The 20,961-nt window shown below is 44.3% G+C and overlaps 1 protein-coding gene across 1 annotated transcript in view; it reads right to left on the bottom strand.

Annotated features, from left to right (window-relative positions):
• Positions 1 to 20,961, bottom strand: part of LOC115463615 — a 123,011-nt gene that overhangs the window by 51,824 nt on the left and 50,226 nt on the right. Inside the window, 2 exon segments of the mRNA XM_030194339.1 lie at positions 6,881 to 7,324; positions 14,325 to 15,520. Of these exon segments, the coding sequence (XP_030050199.1) occupies positions 6,881 to 7,324; positions 14,325 to 15,520 (1,640 nt within the window).

Genomic DNA, 20,961 nt, shown 5'->3' with positions numbered 1-20,961 from the left:
ACATCTGGGGCGGACCGCCCCCACCACGTCGCCGTCGCACGTTGTTGAACTTGGGAGGGAGGGAGAGTGGTGCTCGGGCGGTCGGGGTGGGGCGACCTGAGGCGCGCTGCGCGGGGCCCCCCTGAGCGTGAGGCCCTATGCGGCCGCCTCGGTTGCCTCGCCTTAAGACCGGCCCTGCATATATATATATATTTACTAGTAAAAAAGGCCCGTTTCTGTTTGAAATGAAACGGGCGCTAGCAAGGTTTTCCTCTGAGTATGTAAGTTTGAGAGTGACTATGTGAGAGAGGCTTCTGTTCCTGCTACTGTGCATTCCCCGTGTTGTGCTGATTCACTGTTCCCTGTATCGTGGCTCCGCCCCTCTCCCTTCTACTGGCCAATCTGGTGTGGGTTGTGTGACATCATTATTATCTACTCCAACATGATCCACGGTTCCAGGCAGCCTCAGAATGTTGGAGGTGAGAATTATTATATAGGATATGCAAATGAATATGCTAATATGCCCCGCCCCATCTTTTGCCCCCCCAAATGAAACAGTTAAACTACGCCCATGGTGGCAACCCCAGCAGTCGTAGATTGTGTTTGGCTTATCGCCAGAGGCTTGCTTACAATTAAATAAACTGAACTATATCGCGGGCTCTGTGAAAGGAACAACAGGCCCAAGAATTCCTTTGAATAAATAGGCAGTAGAACTAGAGGACATGAAATGAGATTGAAGGGGAGCAGACTCAAGAAAAATGTCAGGAAGAATTTTTTCACGCACAGAGTGGTGGATACTTGGAATGCCCCCCCCCCCCCCCGTGGGAGGTGGTGATGAAAACGGTAACGGAATTCAAAAATGCGTGGGATAAACATAAAGGAATCCTGTTCAGAAGGAAGGGATCCTCAGAAGCTTAGAGGAGATTGGGTGGCAGAGCTGGTGATGGGAGGCGGGGCTAGTGCTGGGCAGACTTCTACGATCTGTGCCCTGAAAATGACAGATACAAATCAAGGTCAGGTATAAACATAAAGTAGCACATATGAGTTTATCTTGTTGGGCAGACTGGATGGACCATGCGGGTCTTTTTCTGCCATCATCTACTATGTTACTTATTTTGGTTTCACCCCTTTCTCTGGCTGTTGTTTTTAATTACCCCTCTCTAGACCCCCGCAGGACCCTTGCCCACGGAGGTGGTTTCAGAAGGCTCATAATAAGTCTCTTAAATATGACCTCTGTTTTCTGGCCCACTCCCCAACCCTCGCTCGGGATCTCACACGTTGTGGCAGTGATGGGATCTGGAGCTTGTCCTGCCTAAGGAAGCTGGATCCGTGAACTCCGGGGCTCTGGTTCTATCGATGAGACAACACTGGGACAGCGGGCAAAAGGGGTTAGCCCTGCCCTAGTCGGGGGGGGGGGGGGGGGACGTTTAGCTAGTGCTAGACAGGCAGACTTTTATTTTGTTTTACAGTGTACTGCGCAGGCCAAGCCGCTTACAGTGAAAAAATGGAAAGGATGATCCAGGCCTTGGTGGAAGGCCAGCAGCAACAGCAGGAGATCCTGCAAAAGCTGCAACAGCAACAATTTATGCAAACACATTTTGAGCAGTGACGGCAGCAACAACAGCAACAACAACAAATGAAGCAGCAAATGTTGCAGAAGATGTGGAGCTCAGGGGCGTAGCCAGACTTCGGCGGGAGGGGGGCCCAGAGCCTGAGGTGAGGGGCACATTTTAACCTCCCCCTGCCATTGCCGACCCCCCTGCCATTGCCGACCCCCCACCACCACCGCTGCCACCACCACCAACTTTGACCCCACCCCTGCCGACGACCCTCTCGACCCCCTCTCCCGCCGCCAACCCGCCATCGCCGTCGCCTACCTTTGCTGGCCAGATGGCATTCCAAGATGTTAATCCCGCTGGGACGGCCAACTATGTAGATGTGAAAGCAGTCATCTTGGAGAGGGCAGGCTTTTATGATGTAGTTGGGGCTTGTGTCCAGTTTGCAGTTTACAGAAGAAAACTTTCTTATCACTTGAGCTACTATCTCACAGGAGAGCCAGGCGAAAGTTGTCCATGTCCTTTGCTGGTCTTTCCTCTGGGGGTGGTCTAGTTTGTCTATGAAGGTTTCAAGGTTGGTATATTCCTGAGGTAGATTTTTCCGTAATTTGATAATATCTTCAAACTATTTGGCTAGTTCATTTGCTAATGAGAGATCTTCGTTTGTTGTTATTGTTTTGATGTCTAGTAGGTTGTTCACAAGCTTATATAGTTTCCTCGTGTCTTTATAGTCAGGGACTATTTGTGCCTTGTAGAATTTTCTTTTTGCTTGTCTTATTTTGTGTTTGTACCTCTTTTGTGCTTACTTCTATGTGGTAAGTGTAGATTCATTTTTATTTTTTCTCCATGCTTGTTCTTGTCTTTAGTAATGAACTTCTAGTTTTTTCAATTCCTTGTCATACCATGGGATCGTATTGCTTTTTTGTGAGGTTTTGGTTCACATGGGTGCTATGTTGTCTAGGACAGTAGTGCATCTTTTGTCCTATTCAGTGAGGAATTCTGTGGAATCAGTTGGGGGTGACCACCGATTTTCATATATGGAGTGCCAAAATTTTGGGGGGGTCAACTTTCCTTCTTGTTTTATATGAAGTTTGAATTTGCATTTGGAAGTTCCTAGTTCTTTCTAGTAAAGGGTCACATCTAGTCTGAAGTGGTCAGACCAGGGAGATTCTGCTCGTCTTTGGTTATGGATTAAGAAGCTGTGGTTCATTGAGAATCTGTATGCCAGTAGGTCTAGTGCATGGCCTTTTACGTGGGTTGAGTTGGCCGTTGGAACTCCCATACTTGAAGGAATTTGTTGCACTATCTGGCGCTATGTTTTGATCTTCTAGATGTAAGTTAACGTCTCCTACTAGCAACACATTTGGGTTTGCTACACATGTTTGAGATAAAATCCATAAGGTTTGTCTGAGCTGCTCTCTAATGCCCTAGGGATAGAATATGATGCATCACAGGTGGTTAAGTAGCGATTTGTCTTTTATACTGATCGAGGCAATTTCAAGTTGCGGTGTTATGGATTCAGCTATGGTTTCTGTTGTGAAGAAGGATCTGTGTATTATTGCGATGCCCCCTCCTATTTTCCCATTTCTGGTCCAATGCACAATTTTATAGCCTGGAGGACAGAGGTCTGCGATTATAGGGTCTTCTTTGTCATGGATCCATGTTTCATTGAGAAAAACTAGTCCAAGGTCTTCCTCCATTATCCAGTCCTTTATAGTTTCTGTTCTGTTCACTGCTGATCCCACTGGAATTGGTAGGTGGTTATCCTCTGTTGTCATGATTTGAGGAATTTTCACTAGATATTGCTTACTTGGCTTGTTGGTTTGGTCCCTTTTTGTCGACCACTGAGACTGAAATATGGATGGATCTCTACGTTTGTTAGACTGTTTTTTTGTTGTTTTTTTTTTGTGCATGGAGGCAAGATGAAAGCAAACCTGGATGCCTGATTTGTCACTGTAGTGACGACTGTTCATGTTCCCATACGTCCAGTTATATTGCTCCTGCTAGTTGTCCTGCTCATTCATATCTCCACAGTAGTGAGATGTTTAAGTCCCATTATGAGTCCAAGCCTCATGCCTTAGGTTTGGCAGTCATTAGTGGGCGGGGATAACCCAATATGCCACCTCTTACCCGTCTTGGAGCAGAATGGACAGTGCATAAGGGATGCAGGCATTTTGGAGGTTAAGGCCTACAGGCACCAGGATGCCAGGTATAAAAAGCCCAAATTAACCTGTCAGACTAGAGTGGTTCCAAGGTAGATGATGGGACTGTTAGAAAAAGCCCAATTAAAATGCCAGATTAAAATGTAAATGCTGGGAAGAAAGTAGTGTGTACAAGGGTGAGGATATTTTATAGGTTAGACGTTGCAAAGAGTTGTACACGTGTCTAAGTTTACAGCACATGAAGATCATAACAATGCATAGCAATACTTGTACACCAGTTAAAATAATGAAAGGGTGAATTAAAACATTAAAGACATGATCAGCTGTAGATGAATATCCAAAGAATATTTCCCATGCTGAAACATGGGAGTCTTGTAGCAAAATTTGAAGTTTGTCTAATTTGTCCATTCTCATAGGTGATGGTATGATTCACTTGTGTGGAGGTCGTTTTCAGATGGTCCATATAGGCATGGAGTTCAGTAAAGTTCAGTAGTTTGTGTAAAGTCTCTTCTCCCATGCCCAGAGGGAGTGGTTGTACAGCGTGTGGAATAAAATCTGGACTGTCAAGAGAGTCATTGGTAACTAGAGGTGCAGAATATGTTGTCTCATTAATGGTTATGGAAACCAGCCGTGTATGACTGCACCAAGTATTGTTCTGTACATAGTTCGAACTGTACAACAAAGTGTTCTTAGGGAGGCGGATGTCATGTAATTGGGGAGCAATGGAAAAAGAAACATTTTGAGGAAAGAACAGATTAAAACAAAAGTGTCCAGCTCCAAGGTAGTACACCCTATATGAGACAGTGGGTGAATACAAAAGTTCGGCAGTCAGAGTACAGGAGGATGAATTGTTCCAGCAGGAGCTGTCACTCTCTTTAAACTGATGAGGTTCACACTGGAAATGAAAGGGTGTCCGCTGGCACAGGCTAGGGTCCATTGGTTTGAATGATGTCCAATTATTGTCCAGGGGCTGCACCCATGCGAGATGGTCCAGAGGATACATTATCACATTATTAATTTGCACACCAATATTAACTACCGGGTAAATAACTGTATGTTGTCCTGACCATGGGATCAAAGTACAGATAGAGCATCCTTGTGAACAGATTGGAACACTAACCGTCCACCAATCAAGGTGAGCTATAGCAAATTCCGGTAGCCATCTGAACAAGAGATGGTGGCCAGTGGCCTAACTTAGACGTGATTAGAATTTCCTTTAAGATAGTAATAAGCTCGATCTGTATTTGATTACAGGCCATAGCCCATGAAATATTCTTTCCCAACCTGTATTCTTCATGTGCTAAAGTCACAATTTTCTGTTCTATAATGGGTGATATAAGAGCAAAGGTATCTACAATTACATTAGATAGTTTAGCTGAAACCTCATTAATAATATGTTGTGAGGTAAACCCTTCAGAAGCATGTTGAGCTGAGGATCCCATCTTATTCCGGAGCACCTCTCAAATCAATTGTATTAAGGGCTCCCAGTGCAGTTCCTGTGCCCCCTAAAATGGTGTCCAATAATTCCCGCTTGTATCTAGAGGGATTGGCTGGGGGTGTGACTGACTGCATATCCAACCATGTATTAAGCATATGTATGTGGTTGGCAACAAATTGAGAGCAGTTTGGCTATTTGGTAGTGACTAGAAATACTTTATCGCTTTTCTACAGTTTTTGCAACCACATCCAAAGCGGTTTATCTGGGGCGACGGAGGGTTAAGTGACTTTACCCAGAGTCACAGGGAGCTGCAGCGGGAATCGATCCCAGTTCCCCAAGACCGAAGTCCGCTGCACTAACCGCTAGGCTACTGTGGTATTCTACATCATATAAAACATCATGGGGGTGCATCGTATTTAATCTGAAATGGTTTCCCCTCCTGGAACAAATTAATATCTGAGAGGTACAGAATAGGAGGAGCTGAGGTTGTAGGGGTGGGTGGGAGGAGGGGTGGTAGGTAAGCAAGGTACATCAAAAAAGAAACAAGTCTCAGTAATGTGCAGTTGATTACTTTGAATCCATGTATAAGTGATCTGCCAAGTACCTTTATCCTGACAGGAAATATTGTACAGAATCAAGGCAGGAGGGCCTAGAAAGTATTCTAGGGAAGTGGAAATTGGTGGAGCCCACTGTGCGTGAGTGATGTTTAAAGAATAGTACGCTGGTCTGTCCTGCGCCCAACAGAAACTCAGGATAACCAGGTCTTTTCCTTCAGGGAATGGTGGGGGTATTTCTTGATAGCGATATACCCCATCTGTGAAATTGGCCCAACCAATTGTGCATATTCGGACGATAGTTCCTGTAATGAGACTTGGGTAAAGGAGAACATATACTCTGTGGCGTACAAAGGGGGGGCGGTGTGGGCGGTCCGCCCCGGGTGCACGCCGCTGGGGGGGTGCCACGCGCCTGTTGGCCGAGTCCGCTCGTTCCCTCCCTGCTGCTCCCTCTGCGCGGAACAGGTTACTTCCTGTTCCGGGGCAGAGGAAGCAGCAGGGAACGAGCAGACTCGGAGCCGACAGGCGCGTGGCACCCCCAGCAGGTAAAAATGCACCCGGGGGGGGGGGGGGTCGCGCTGCACCCGGGGGGGGGGTGTAATTTCGCCGGGGGGGGGGGGGGGTTGTGCTGCATCCGGGGGGGGGCGGGGCGCATCAGTGATCCACCCCGGGTGTCAGCCAGCCTAGGAATGCCACTGCACATACCACACTAAACAGAAAACGTGCCATACTAGAAGCACACTGACTATCACAGTAAAATAACTAACCTACTTATAAACTTACTTATATACCACCTCAAAAGAAATGTTTACTATTGTTTACTAGGTATTATCATCACTATTGAATGCATGTATAGGACTCCTCAACTATACAGATAGGCTCCAAAACTATGCATCATGAGTAACTACTATAGTTACCACTCTTCAAACATCTTTTTGTTCGGAGGGCAGCCTTCTGTGCTATATTCAGGAATCAGCCATCTGTGCTGTATTCAGGTGGAATCTGAAAGCAGAAACTGGTAACCACTCATTATCCATATGGTTTCAACTGAGTGATGTGTTTCCAACATCGCTGGTTGTCTGGCATTAGGATCTGATATAGGCTTGGGCCTAAGGTATCTGTAACCAAGTATGGTCCATCCCACTTTGCTGTGCCAAAGGGGAGGTTTGCTCTAGGGTTTAGGAGCATGACCTTACTCCCCACTTTGAGTAGTCGTAAATCAGAATCTTTGTCCTGCACCTTCTGTAGATAATCCCTAGACTTTTCTGTGTTTGCCAGCACAGTGGTCTGGATTTCTTTTAGGTGTTCTTGCAGGGATTTCATCCACTCATTTGTAAGAAATACAGTCTGATCCTCCGGGAGAAAAGGATGTAGCAGGTTTCCCCATCGAGGCACTGGCCTTCCCATTAAGGCTTCATAGGGGGCAAAACCTGTGGACTTACAGACATTGACTCTGATACGCATAAGGACCAAAGGGAGGGCCTGATCCCAATTTTTCCCTGTCAGATTCAGCATAGGGCTGAGATGTGCTTTGATTGTTTGATTCATATGTTCTACCTGCCCCGCTGCTTGGGGATGGTACGAAATGTGCAATTGCTGTTCTATGCCTAGAAAATCAAACAATTCCTTGACTAGCTGAGAAACAAAAGCAGGACCGTTATCAGATTCAATAGTCTTAGGAATTCCCCAAAGTGTAAAAAATTGCATAGTTAAGACCTCAGCTGTGGTTCTGGCAGTTTGATCTGATACAGGAAATGCCTCTACCCAGTGGGAAAAGGAATCAACTACCATGAGTAAAAATCTGTTTTTCTTAGCTGTTAAAGGGAGAGGGCCCACATGATCTATCTGTAGTCTCTCAAATGGGCCCCGTGGTGGCGCTCTCATCAGCTGTCCCCTTTTCTTTTTAGGTTGTCTCCCAAATTAAGTACAAATCACACAGGAGGCCACATGATCTTGTATGTCATGTCTCATTTCTGGCCACCAGACCAACATATTCAGGGTTACCAGCATCCCTTCAGTTTTTGGGTGCCCCATGGGACCTGCTCCATGAACCCACTGCATCCAATCTTTCCCTTGAGCTCTGGGGATAGCTATAACCAATCCTTCCTCCTTCTTCATACACAGCATGTCTTTCTGTATAGTGAGTGTGAGAAAGGGTGTATGCTGGTAAGTGTTATCTGGGGTTTGTTGCACTAGCCGCTTCAGATTGGAAAGCTCCGAGTCATTTTCCTGCAGTGTACGGAAATAATCTGGTGGTACCACCTCATCATAATCAGTGGACCGTGTGGCCATGGCTACCATCCAGGTCGGTGCATACCAGGGCCATATAGGGCCTACATGGCATACTTCCTTGGCTAGTGAATCTGCTAAAGTGTTTCCTTTCACTAAAGGGCCTTTCTTTCTGTGTGCTTTCACCTTGACTAAATGAACTTTCTGAAATTTTTTACTTATTTCTTGTGCATAGCCCATAGTGCTGAATTTTTTACAATGGACCCATCTGTGGATTTAAAGTTGTGGCTTAACCACCATGGCAGCAATGCAATGGCACTTCTGAATACGTAATCTGAATCAGGGTGGGAGTCTTGATATTGCTGCAAACAGGCCACAAAGGCAGCCAGTTCACAGTATTGTGCCGAGGCTGACCCATAGTAGTACTGCCTCTGCAGAATTACTTGGTTATCTGGGCCCAGTTGTATAATTGCGAAACCTGCTAGTCTCCTTCCTCCCTCACATTGGCTACTGCCATCAATATATACTGTAGGAAGAAAGGGGGATAGTCTGTCCAGTACCTGTTCTTTAAATATTAAATGATTGGGGGTACAGGGTGAAGACTGACAGTCATGAGGTTGTCCCTCCAGTAAGATCCCTGCAACCTGCACTTTCGGCTCTTTTAGTAATTCAAACTTCACATTCTGTGCCTGCAACATCAGGGTCCAATGGACTATTCTCTCCCTCCTAATTCTACTACAAGCCAACTTGCCCTCCACAATGAATTTAAGGGGGGGTGTGGTGGCTACATATGTACGTGGTTTGAGCACCAATAATATACGTAAACGTTTGCATAGCAGCATAGACAGTCTCAGAACATGTTTTTCACAGGTTTCCATTTTAAGTTCTGGAGACGTGAGAACTCTGGAAAAGAAAGCAATTGGCCGGTCTGTCCCTCCTAAGCGCTGTGTTAGGGCAGCCCCTTACTGTTCTCCCCAACCACTGGGTATAGGAAAAAATTCTGCTTGTGATCTGGGGGAGTAAGGACAGGAGCAGAAGTCAAAGTCTGCTTGAGTTTAGTCACTGCCTCTGTGTGCTCTGCCTCCCAAACATATTCTTTACGTTTAAGCAGGGAGTATAGTGGAGCAGCCACTTCAGCATAGTTGTGCATAAAATCACGGCAGAACCCTGTAAGCCCTAGAAATGATTGGAGGGATTTCTGATCTGTAGGAAGAGGTAATTCCTGTATGAGATCTGTTCTCTGAGAATCTATGGATTTCCCTTCCTGGCCAATGGTGACTCCTAGAAAGGAAACCTGTGGTTTACACAGCTGAGCATTGGCCCCCTTACCTCGGAACGACCAGAGAGTCCTGTTTCTTCCGAAAAGGGGAATTTATTGTAAGGCCGTAGCACTAACATATCATTGAACTAATTGTGATCCATGCAATCATGTTTGTAAACAATATACAACTTTTCATCATACCTAACCAAGTACAAACAACTCCTTAACACTTGTAACTTCCTGACAATGGGTCTAACCCAACAGGGATTTTGGTGGTGGTGGGGCATTCTCTGATTCACGAACTTGCTCCACATTTCAGCCACTCGCACCTTTGACATCCGGGGCATGGCCATGCAAGCTGGTGCCCTCCGTGTTCCATCTTGTCTCGGGTCGCCATAGCAAGCTTACCCACTGCCATCGCTCTCATCCTTCCCCCAAGCCATTTAAGCCGGGAGAGATCTATCTTTTAGCCTCCACTTATATTAGTTGTGCTTTTTGGGCACGCCTCCGCCATATAAGAGTGGGTGGCCATCTTCTCCACCTAAATGAGTGTTCTCCCACTGTACATGCTACTTTAACTGTTAAATGGCCTCCCCACCACCACTGTGGGCTTTCTGGGTTTTCTAGTACTGTGACAAGCGAATGCTCCCGTCCTCTGGGGTTTCTGCCCAGGGGTGGGATTGCTGTTCCCCACTGCACCACTTTTGCAAAGGCACCGGCTTCCGTGTACTAAAAAATTTTAAATGTCATGGTTCTTTCTCCTGCCCCACCCTTCCCTGATTAGCTCCTGTCTCTTCCTACCCCCATCCCCCCCTTCCACCCCATCCTTCCCCTTCCCCTTGGAATGACCAAAGATTCCTTGTTTCATCCGAAAAGGGTGAATTTATTATAAGGCTCCAGCACTAACACATCATTGAACTAATCGTGATACACAATCATGTTTGTAAACAATATACAGAACAGTCTTGATTATCTGAACTTCGCTAATCCAACCATCCAGCATATCTGACAGCCCCCCCATCTGGTGACATTATCACATTGCACTTAAGAAGCGTGCAGCTTCTCTTCCTGTTTTCTGGCTTCACATGCAGCAAGGAAGCCATGTTTTTGATCTGAGATCATGCTTCTCTGCACGGGAACCCTGCGGTGCAGCTGATGTTTCTTTGTGCACCCCTCAAATGAATTAAGAAGCACGTGGCTTCTCTTCCTCTTTGCGACTGTAGCCCATGGTTCTACACATGAATTTTTGGATCTGGGACCCCGCTTTTGCGGCGAGGGAACCATTTTTTTGATTTGAGACCATGCTTTCATACATTACATTTTTTTTTTGAGACCACGGTTCTAAGCAAGGTAACCATAATTTTTGGATCTGAGACCCTGCATGTACAGCGAGGGAACCGTAGAAAAACCTTTAAGCTGAGACATTGCTTTTAGAGCACAACAGCAATTTTGGACCTGGGACCCCGCTTTTGAAGCAAGGGAACCACTGAAGAACTTTCTAGCCGAGATCTTGCTTTTACAGCCTGGCAGCAATTTTTGGCCAGTGGAAAGAGGAAAAAAGTTGGTTTGTCTATAGAGCAGAAACTTTTGCAGAAAGGAACTGCTACCTAAAGTGAACGTTAAAGATGTTTACAGCTGCTTAACAATCAGAGAACCATATTTGATCTGAGACTGTGCTTTTGCAGAAATTTCTGGAGCTGACCCAAGAGCCTGCTTTTCCTGCCAGGGATCCATTTTTGATCTGAGGCTGTGCTTTTGCAGAAAGGAACCACAGTAAGATTCTTGTGCACAATGAGTTTATGCAGTACTGTATGTACATCTACTGCATTCCTGTTTGCTCATCTACATTTACAGCACTTCTTTATTCTTACTGTTACATTTGGAGAGTTTCCAGTTTTAGTTCTGCTGGTTCACTGGGGAAAACAACACAGCGATCTTGAGAAATGGGGCTCTGCTTGATTCTGTATTTGCAGTTAATAAATATGGCTTCCCTTGCTTGGTTCCATACCTGTACAGTATTTCTGTTCACATTGCCTGCTGTACAATTGCTGTGCTGTGTGTACTGCTCTGTATTTGTGCTCAAATTGCCTGCTGTACAATTTGTTTCATTGCTGATTAGTGTTAATAAACAATATTTTAAAATTAAAGATACCACATGCCTGTTCTTCATGCATAAAGTATGTTTTCTATGCATTGTGAGGGGTTCCTATTTTTTTTCTGTATTATCTGAGTTTTCACTTACCCAGTGGCGTAGGAAGGGGGGGGGCGGGAGGGGCGGTCCGCCCCGGGTGCACGCGCTCGGGGGGTGCCGGCCCCGCTGGTTCCCTGCTCTCTCTGCCCCGGAACAGGTTACTTCCTGTTCTGGGGCAGAGAGAGCAGAGAACCAGCGGGGCCGATGCAGCTCCGAGTGACGTGCACTCGGGGCGGATCAGCCCTCCCGCAGGTAAGAATGCGGTCCGGGGGGGGTGCGCAGTGGCGACCCGCCCCGGGTGCCATTAGCCCTCGCTACGGCACTGCACTTACCCAACAAGAGTCGGTTCTGGTTACCTCAGATAATCGAGACTCTACTGTATAACTTTTCAACACACCTAACCTAGTACAAATAACTTCCTAACAATGGGGCAAACTCACAAGCCACTTCACTTTGCAGGTTTTTGGTGGTGGTGGAGGGACATTCTCTCATTCACGAACACGCCCCACACTTCTGGAGCATCACCGTGCAAGCTGATGCCCTCTGTGTTCCATCTTATCTTGGGTAGCCATGACAAACTTACCCGGGCCCTGCTGCCATCACTCTCATCCTTCCCCCAAGTTGTTTAACCCAGGAGAGATCTGTGGCTCTGCTTTCATTAGTTATGATTTTTGGGCACAAACCCCCTCCGTATAAGAGTGGGTGGCCACCTTTTCTACCTAAGTGAGCATCCTCAACTCTAAAGGAGATCTTATAGGCTACTTTCTCTCTGCTGAACGTGGGCTTCCTGGGTTTTCTAGTATCATAGCTCGTCACAATGAAACCTCACTTGTCCTGAGCCCCACCCCTTTCTTCTTGTTCCTTGCTTTAAGGATTAGTCTTAAGGACTATACATCTTTGTTTATGTGAGGAAGCCTCCGCACCGAACACAGTTTGGTTCATTAAGTTGCAGCCATCTTGCTGCTCTGCACCATCAAAGAGTCATAGCTGACTTCTGCTACTACCCCTGGTCTATAGTCAGGTGTTCTTTAACAATTCCAGTGGTTTTCTGACACTGTAATATTATAACTTATGGTGGATGAGAGAGCTTACTTGTGTGGATCCTCTGACACATAATAACATAGAAGATGACGGCAGAGAAAGACCTGTATGGTCCAACCAGTCTGCCCAACAAGATAAACTCATATGTGCTACTTTATATGTATACCTGACCTTGATTTTGTATCTGCCATTTTCAGGGCACAGACCGTAGAAGTCTGCCCAGCACTAGCCCCGCCTCCCAACCACTAGCCCTGCCTCCCACCACCGGCTCTGCCACCCAATCTCCGCTAAGCTTCTGAGGATCCATTCCTTCTGAACAGGATTCCTTTATGTTTATCCCACGCATTTTTTAATTCCGTTACCGGTTTCATCTCCACCACCACCCGTGGGAGGGCATTCCAAGTATCCACCACTCTCTCTGTGAAAAAATACTTCCTGACATTTTTCTTGAGTCTGCCCTCTTTCAATCTCATTTCATGTCCTCTAGTTCTACCGCCTTCCCATCTACGGAAAAGGTTCATTTGCGGATTAATACCTTTCAAATATTTGAACGTCTGTATCATATCACCCCTGTGATGTTTCCCTTCTATGTGAAACTATTACTACACTCAGCACATTAAAATGTTTTCACTGAGAGGGAGGAAAGGGCAATGTTTCCAACTGGGTTAATTTCATGCATACCCTGATAGTATTAAACCTCACTCCTATGCCAGGGGAAGTGGACTCTGATCATAATCTCTCAAATTTACTGCGAACACTTTCCATTGTGGCATACAGCATTTCTTTCTGCAGTTCATAAGATGTAAAATATATAGGTAGCTTATTAAGATGTGCTTGAAAAATGCTGTGTGAATTCTCTGGTGGATTTTCAGTTTTCCTTTCTGGCTGAAACTTTGATTACATTCAGGACACGTAAATACCTAAATTCAGTCTGAATTTTCTAATTTACTGTGAGTTTTCCTTCAGACTGAAGATTTTACCACACTCACTCAATGGAAACAGTTTCATTCCGTTGTGGATTCCTTGATGAGTTGTAAGGGTTGTTTTGTGACTGAAGCTTTACCACATTCAAGATATATATAGATAGATATAGAGATAGATAAATAGATGATTGACTCCTTGGGGTACCTCTTCTTGAATCAAAGCTTTTATGACATTCTTCAAATGTAAAGTTTCTTCATGTGTTGACTGTTTGGTAGATTGTGAGTTGTTTTCTGCTTGAAGCTTTCATCAAAACAACAAAGAGAGTCCAAAATCTCCCGCAAAAAAACAAGAAAACAACAAAACAAGCAGAAGATATCCAGAAGGACCAGACTGAAGCCACAGATGTTGGAAACCAGAATAATTTATTACGACCCAACATGGTCTGTGTTTCGGCCGAAAAGGCCTTCTTCAGGGGTCTTCAGACTGGCTTATACAGGTATTCCTCCAAAGGATCTCACAAAAGTGAGACGATCTGCAAGCTGCTGTGCTTAATTGGCTTCAATTGTGTGTTTAAATATTGCCTGATCCCAACCAGAAGCGCATTACACGGGAGCGTACAAAGAAAAATCTAGCGCCTATTTAAACACACAATTGAAGCCAATTAAGCACAGCAGCTTGCAGATCGTCTCACTTTTGTGAGATCCTTTGGAGGAATACCTGTATAAGCCAGTCTGAAGACCCCTGAAACACAGACCGTGTTGGGTCATAATAAATTATTCTGGTTTCCAACATCTGTGGCTTCAGTCTGGTCCTTCTGGATATCTTCCGCTTGTTTTGTTGTTTTCTTGTTTTTTTTAAGCTTTCATCATCCTCACTATATGTAAATTGTTTCATTACTGTGTGATTTCTCTACTGATTTGTGAGGCTTTTCTTGCTTTATTGCACTCAGAACATGGATGTTGCCTTATTCATGTGTGGATTCTTTGGTGCCTTGTGAGATGTCCCTTCTTTCTAAAGCTTTTACCACATTCAGAACATGAATATGGTTTAATTCCTGTGTGGATTGTCTGGTGCATTCTGAAATGATCCTTCTTTCTGAAGCTTTTCCCACACTCAGAACATGTAAATGGTTTCTCACCAATATGGATAGTTTCGTGGGCTCTGAGAGATCTTTTGTCAAGGAAGCTTTTGTCACATGCAGAACACAAATAAGGTTTTACTCCTGTATGAATTTTCTGGTGCATCGTCAGCCTTTTTTTCAGAGCAAAGCTTTTACCGCACTCAGAGCATGTATATGGTTTCATTCCCACATGGATTGTCTGGTGTACTCTAAGGTATCCCTCCTGACTGAAGCTTTTACCACACTCAGAACATGTAAATGGTTTCACACCAGTGTGGAGTCTTTGGTGGGCCTTGAGGTTATTTTTGTAAGAGAAGCCTTTACCACATGTAGAACATGAATATGGTTTTATTCCTGTGTGAACGGTCTGATGTGTTCTGAGCGATCCCCTCTGAATAAAGCCTTTACCACACTCAGTACATGTAAACGGTTTTAATCCAGTGTGCATTATTCGATGATTCATGATGGTTCTTCTGTTACGGAAGCTTTTACCACACTCCGAACATGAATAAGGCTTCACTCCTGTGTGGATTCTCTGATGCGCTGTGAGGCTGTCTTTCAGTGAGAAACTTCTACCACACTCAGAACATGTAAAAGGTTTCAAGCCCATGTGGGTTTTCTGATGCACTGTAAGATGCGACTTTCGACTAAAGTTTTTACCACAATATGTGCATGAATATGGTTTTATACCTGTGTGGTTTCTCTGGTGTATTAAGAAGTTTCCTTTGTCACGGAAGCTTTTTCCACAGTTATTACATATAAATGGTTTCACACCCGTGTGACCTCGTTGGTGTACTGTAAGATTATCCTTTCTTTTGAAGCTTTTACCACACTCAGTACATGTAAACGGTCTCTCTGATTGATGAACTTTTTGGTATTTTGTGTCTCCCGTTGAATTGCTTTGTTTATTTTCTGAGATCCATTGTTTTTTTCCCTCTTCTCCCCAGTCAGAATAGGAAGAAGTTTCTTCTTTGTCTCTTTCTGATAACATCTTTTCTCCTTCAGGCTTCTCGCTGAGCTTCCAGTGATGTGTCTCTGTATAACTGTTTCTGAGATCATCTTTTTCTAGATTTAAAAAAAAGTGAACATTGTGTATTATTCTAGGAGAACAGTTTAACCAGTTCAGTAATATAATACCCCTTTGTAAATCTGACACCTCCTCTCTGCAGCAAATACAACATTTCTAAGTTAACTGGTTTGTTCTTTGAATTTTTCAGCTGAGGACAATATAAAAGTGTTAAAACAACACTGGCATAAATGGGGGGGGGGGGGGGCGTGTGACTGTTCTAAAAACAACCAGCTTACAGTTGCCCATTCAAGGGACAGGAATATAAAAGAAATCATTGCCCCTTCAGCTTTACCTCCACATAAACCACCGGCTAACAAAACAAAAGGACATTTTAAGTGTGGAAATTGCACTGTGTGTGCAAATGCATTTTGTATAACTGGAAAAGTGTGCCCTATTAATCACTTTTGCAACTGCGTATTTTCACGTGCCCCTGCAATTTGCTATATGTTAGTAAGACTATTAGGAAGGTCAAAATGAGAATGCTAGAGCACAAAAGCAATTTGAGAAGGAATGTTTCAACAGCACCACTAGTGAACCACTCACTGTTTTAGAATTATGTATTTGTAGAATTGAGATTTCTTTTGTTTTTTCTATTTAAGATTGTGAAAGCGACATGGAGAGCAGGCAATTTGGACAGTAAATTTTTGCAAGCAGAAAAACATACAACTTGTTTTTTACATTCAAACTAATGTTATTAGTTGATCGAGCATGCACTGTTGTGTGTTTTTCTTAGCAATGACAGTATTATTGGGTGAGTTATTTCTGCTACTGTATAGTTTGTACTGAATTTTTGGAAATATCCTTTGAAGTACTACTACCACTACTTATCGAGACAAACAGGACAAATAAGAGATAAGGGTCTTTCTCTGCTGTCATCTATGTTACTTTGTAACTATGTTACTATGCGGAGATTGGGTGGCAGAGCCAGTGGGGGGAGGCGGGGCTAGTGGTTGGGAGGCGGGGATAGTGCTGGGCAGACTTCTACGGTCTGTGCCCTGAAAATGGCAGATACAAATCAAAGTACTTATAAATATAGAACACAGCTATCAGTGTGCAAGTCAGAGTTCTTCGATTAAAGGAGGAAAATGCCTCAAAAACAAGCCCCTCCCACAAATATAGATGGGGTAAAGGCTACAAATTCATCATCACAGGCGTTTCTACAAACCTCCTTATTTTAAAACATTTTTTTTTAAAGTTCTTTTTCTTAATGCTCAATAACAAAGCCGCTCTGCCGAGTAAGCTGTACAAAACTTTTTTTTTACTTAACTTCGGCTAACTGCAGGCTTTCTCCTCCCAGACCGTGATTCAACTGTGGTCAACGGGTCCCGTTTCACATTCCGCTGCTTCAGGACCACAGCCGTTCAATCACCCAGTTCATCGGTCATAAATCTTATGCACAAGGGGGAGAAAAAGATTTAAATATTTATAAAATTTCTACAAAAACCCAGTCTGTTTAATACTGACTCTGCTTACAATCCGTTCAAAAATGCCGACGGTAGCATGAAGGGCAAGAGTTTCAACATGCTTAGATGTTTAGTTTTACAACAAGTTGACCGGCGTTTACAGGGAGAAGAAGCCCGATTGTGGTTGTTAAGAAAAGAACAGCAGTGGATTTTTCGATTAAAATCAATGAATCCTACAGGTCTGAATGGGAAGATTGAATGGATGCATTTCCTTTAACATACGAAATGGACTTTGATTTTGATCTTCATTCATTAATGTGGGTATGCCTTTTTGCAGCCTGAAGAATTGTGATTGGATACTGATGACAGCGTGTGACATCACAATTTGTATTTATAGGACCGCCATGTTTAAATACTCTTGCCCTTCATGCTACCGTCGGCATTTTTGAACGGATTGTAAGCAGAGTCAGTATTAAACAGACTGGGTTTTTGTAGAAATTTTTTCATAAATATTTAAATCTTTTTCTCCCCCTTGTGCATAGGATTTATGACCGATGAACTGGGTGATTGAACGGCTGTGGTCCTGAAGCAGCGGAATGTGAAACGGGACCCGTTGACCACAGTTGAATCACGGTCTGGGAGGAGAAAGCCTGCAGTTAGCCAAAGTTAAGTAAAAAAAAGTTTTGTACAGCTTACTCGGCAGAGCGGCTTTGTTATTGAGCATTAAGAAAAAGAACTTTTCAAAAAAATGTTTTAAAATAAGGAGGTTTGTAGAAACGCCTGTGATGATGAATTTGTAGCCTTTACCCCATCTATATTTGTGGGAGGGGCTTGTTTTTGAGGCGTTTTCCTCCTTTAATCGAAGAACTCTGACTTGCACACTGATAGCTGTGTTCTGTATTTATAAGTACAGTGAATGAATGGAACCAGTTTCCTTTTGATATTTTTAGTTTATAGATACAAATCAAAGTCAGGTATACACATAAAGTAGCACATATGAGTTTATCTTGTTGGGCAGACTGGATGGACCGTACAGGTCGTTCTCTGCCGTCATCTACTATGTTACTAAGGTGGGGATGATAAAATAAGGGTCCTGAACAAGTGAATAGGGATTAGGACTTTAAAGATGCATCAAAAAGGTGGGCTTTTAGCCTAGATTTGAAGACAGCCAGAGATGGAGCTTGACGTACTGGCTCAGGGAATCTATTCCAGGCATATGGTGCAGCAAGATAAAAGGAATGGAGTCTGAAGTTAGCAGTGGAGGAGAAGGGTGCAGATAAGAGAGATTTACCCATGGGGAGGAGTGTAGGGAGAGATAAGAGTGGAAAGGTACTGAGGAGCTGCAGATTGAATGCTCTTATAAGTCAATAAGAGGAGTTTGAACTGTATGCGGAAACGGATAGGGAGCCAGTGAAGTGACGAGGAGAGGGCTAATATGAGCATAGCGATACTGGCGGAATATAAGTCGTGAAGCAGAATTTTGAACAGACTGAAGGGGAGAGAGATGGCTTAGTGAGAGACCTGTGAGAAGCAAGTTGCAATAGTCTAAGCGAGAGGTGATAAGAGTGTGGATAAGGGTTTTGGTAGTGTGGTCAGAAAGGAGATGAATTTTGGTGATATTATGAGGAAGAAAAGACAGGTTTTAGCAGTCTGTTGAATATGTGTAGACAAAGAGAGAGACAGTTGCTGCTGATATTTTGAGGCTACTTATACTAAGGTGCGCTAAATGCCAAGTGTCCCCTTATATACCTATGGGCTACATGGCACTTAACACACAGGCTAAATCCATTAGTGCCTTAGTAAAAGGACCTCTTAACCGACGTTATCACATCCTCCAGCAGTGAATTCCAGAGCTTAACTATTCTTTGAGTTTTAAGAGTATTTCCAAGTAATTTCATTGAGTGTCCCCTGGTCTTTGTCCTGTTTTCAAAATCAGATGTAGATTAGGTAAAAGCTGAAAACTTAGGAACCTAAGTTTAGCTGAAAATGGGTCACAAATTGAGGAGCTCAGCTTTTTTAAAATGTTGGGTCCATAAGCTTATCTCCCCTCACCCAATTTTAATGGAGCTGTTATGCCTGATGATTTTGAGGTCTTGCCAGGGGAACAAAATCTGGATGCGCTAGAACTTGGCTCTGCCCACCCAATTATATGAGAGGTGGAATCACCCTTCTTCCAATATAGTTTCAGATGATTTTGGCCTGGTTTCAGATCTTTTTTTCTGGTTTTATTGGGAAAATGAACATCCTTCACTCTTGGCAGTCTGGTTTTAGGATGGGACACACTTGCAAGATCTCCTTAGTGGCATTAATGAACCAAATTCAACAGTGGTGTAGTTTGCCTGCTTAGTTTTGTGGGGAGGCAAGGGTAAGGAATTCATATTAGTAGGTACCAACTCAGCATTAGCATTCACATCATTTGGGGGAGAGACAGCACACTCCTACGTCCATGCCAAACTATGCCTGTGGAAATCTAAGCATCTACAGTAGAAGCGAGGCAAGAAGCATGCGCTTTTTATTGTTAAGACATGAGTACTGTTTTTGATCTCATAGAATGCACATTGCTCGTGAGCAGATTTAGAGATACTGACATTTCAGGAACTGCATTAGCTTGGCCTCTGTCTTTCTAGACTCATTATAGCCTGACAAAGCCCCACTTGAATGCAGAGAACTACAGGGCTCAATACTGGTGCGATTACTTCTCAACATCTTTATGGAGCTTTTGGCAATGCGTGTTCAGGATTTTGGAGTTGGCATCTGTATTTATGCTGACAACATCCGACTTGTTACATGTGGAGGGGTATAATTGAAAGGGACGTCCTCGTTTCGATTTGGACGCCCTTGCAGGATGTCCCGATCCAGGGGTGGGGAAATCCGTATTTTCGAAACAAGATGGACGTCCATCTTTTGTTTTGATAATATGGTCAGGGACGTCCAAATCCTGAAATTTGGTCGTCCCTAGACTTGGTCGTTTCTGATTTAAGCTGATAATGGAAACCAAGGACGTCCATCTCAGAAACGACCAAATGCATGCCATTTGGTCGTGGGAGGAGCCAGCATTTCTAGTGCACTGGTCCCCCTGACATGCCAGGACACCAACCGGGCACCCTAGGGGGCACTGCAGTGGACTTCATAAATTGCTCCCAGGTACATAGCTCCCTTAACATGTGTTCTGAGCCCCCCAAACACCCCTAAAAACCCACTACCCACAACTATACACCACTACCATAGCCCTTACGGGGGGTAAAGGGGGGCACCTAGATGTGGGTACAGTGGGTTTGTGGTGGGTTTTGGAGGGCTCGCTGTTTCCTCCACAAATGTAACAGGTAGTGGGGGGATGGGGCTGGGTCCGCCTGCCTGAAGTGCACTACACCCACTAAAACTGCTCCAGGGACCTGCATACTGCTGTCATGGACCTGAGTATTACATCTGAGGCTGGCAGGACATATTTTTAAAGATGTTTTTTGAGGGTGGAAGGGGTTTAGTGGCCACTGGGGGAGTAACGGGAGGTCATCCCCAATTCTCTCCAGTGGTCAGTCATCTGGTCAGTTCGGGCAAGAAGCAACAGCTTTCTTACCATTCCATGATGGCATAATTTGCTCTCAAAAGGGCCAGAAGACCCATGGCTCACGCCTCTGTGCTCTAAGGAAAAAAAGCTTGGATACTGGAGTCTTTTGGAAGGAAATGATTTCAGAGCACTCAGCTCACATGCTGTATAGCTTCTTACCAGATTTTCATGGGCATGTACTTGCAAAACATTGTGCACAGTATGGCAACACTCTCCCTAGGAAGAAGGCCAAAAAGCTCTGTCACTAGTAGCCAAAGGGAAGGAGCGTAGAAAATACATGTTCTGAGGAGACCTGTGATATTTATGATCAGGGCCGTAGCCAGACAACAGATTTTGGGTGGGCCTAGGCAAGAAATGGGTGGGCACCAAGTGTTCTTCCCAACCCCCACTAGAAAAATATCTGAGCTGGCAGGAAAACGCTTCTTTCTACCTTGGCAGTCTGCAGTAGGCATGCGCTGAAAACTGAGTA

Source organism: Microcaecilia unicolor, chromosome 1 (assembly GCF_901765095.1).
Source record: "Microcaecilia unicolor chromosome 1, aMicUni1.1, whole genome shotgun sequence".
NCBI lineage: Eukaryota > Metazoa > Chordata > Amphibia > Gymnophiona > Siphonopidae > Microcaecilia > Microcaecilia unicolor.
Note: the sequence above shows the minus strand (reverse complement) of the source record. Positions and strands in the feature narration are given on the sequence as shown.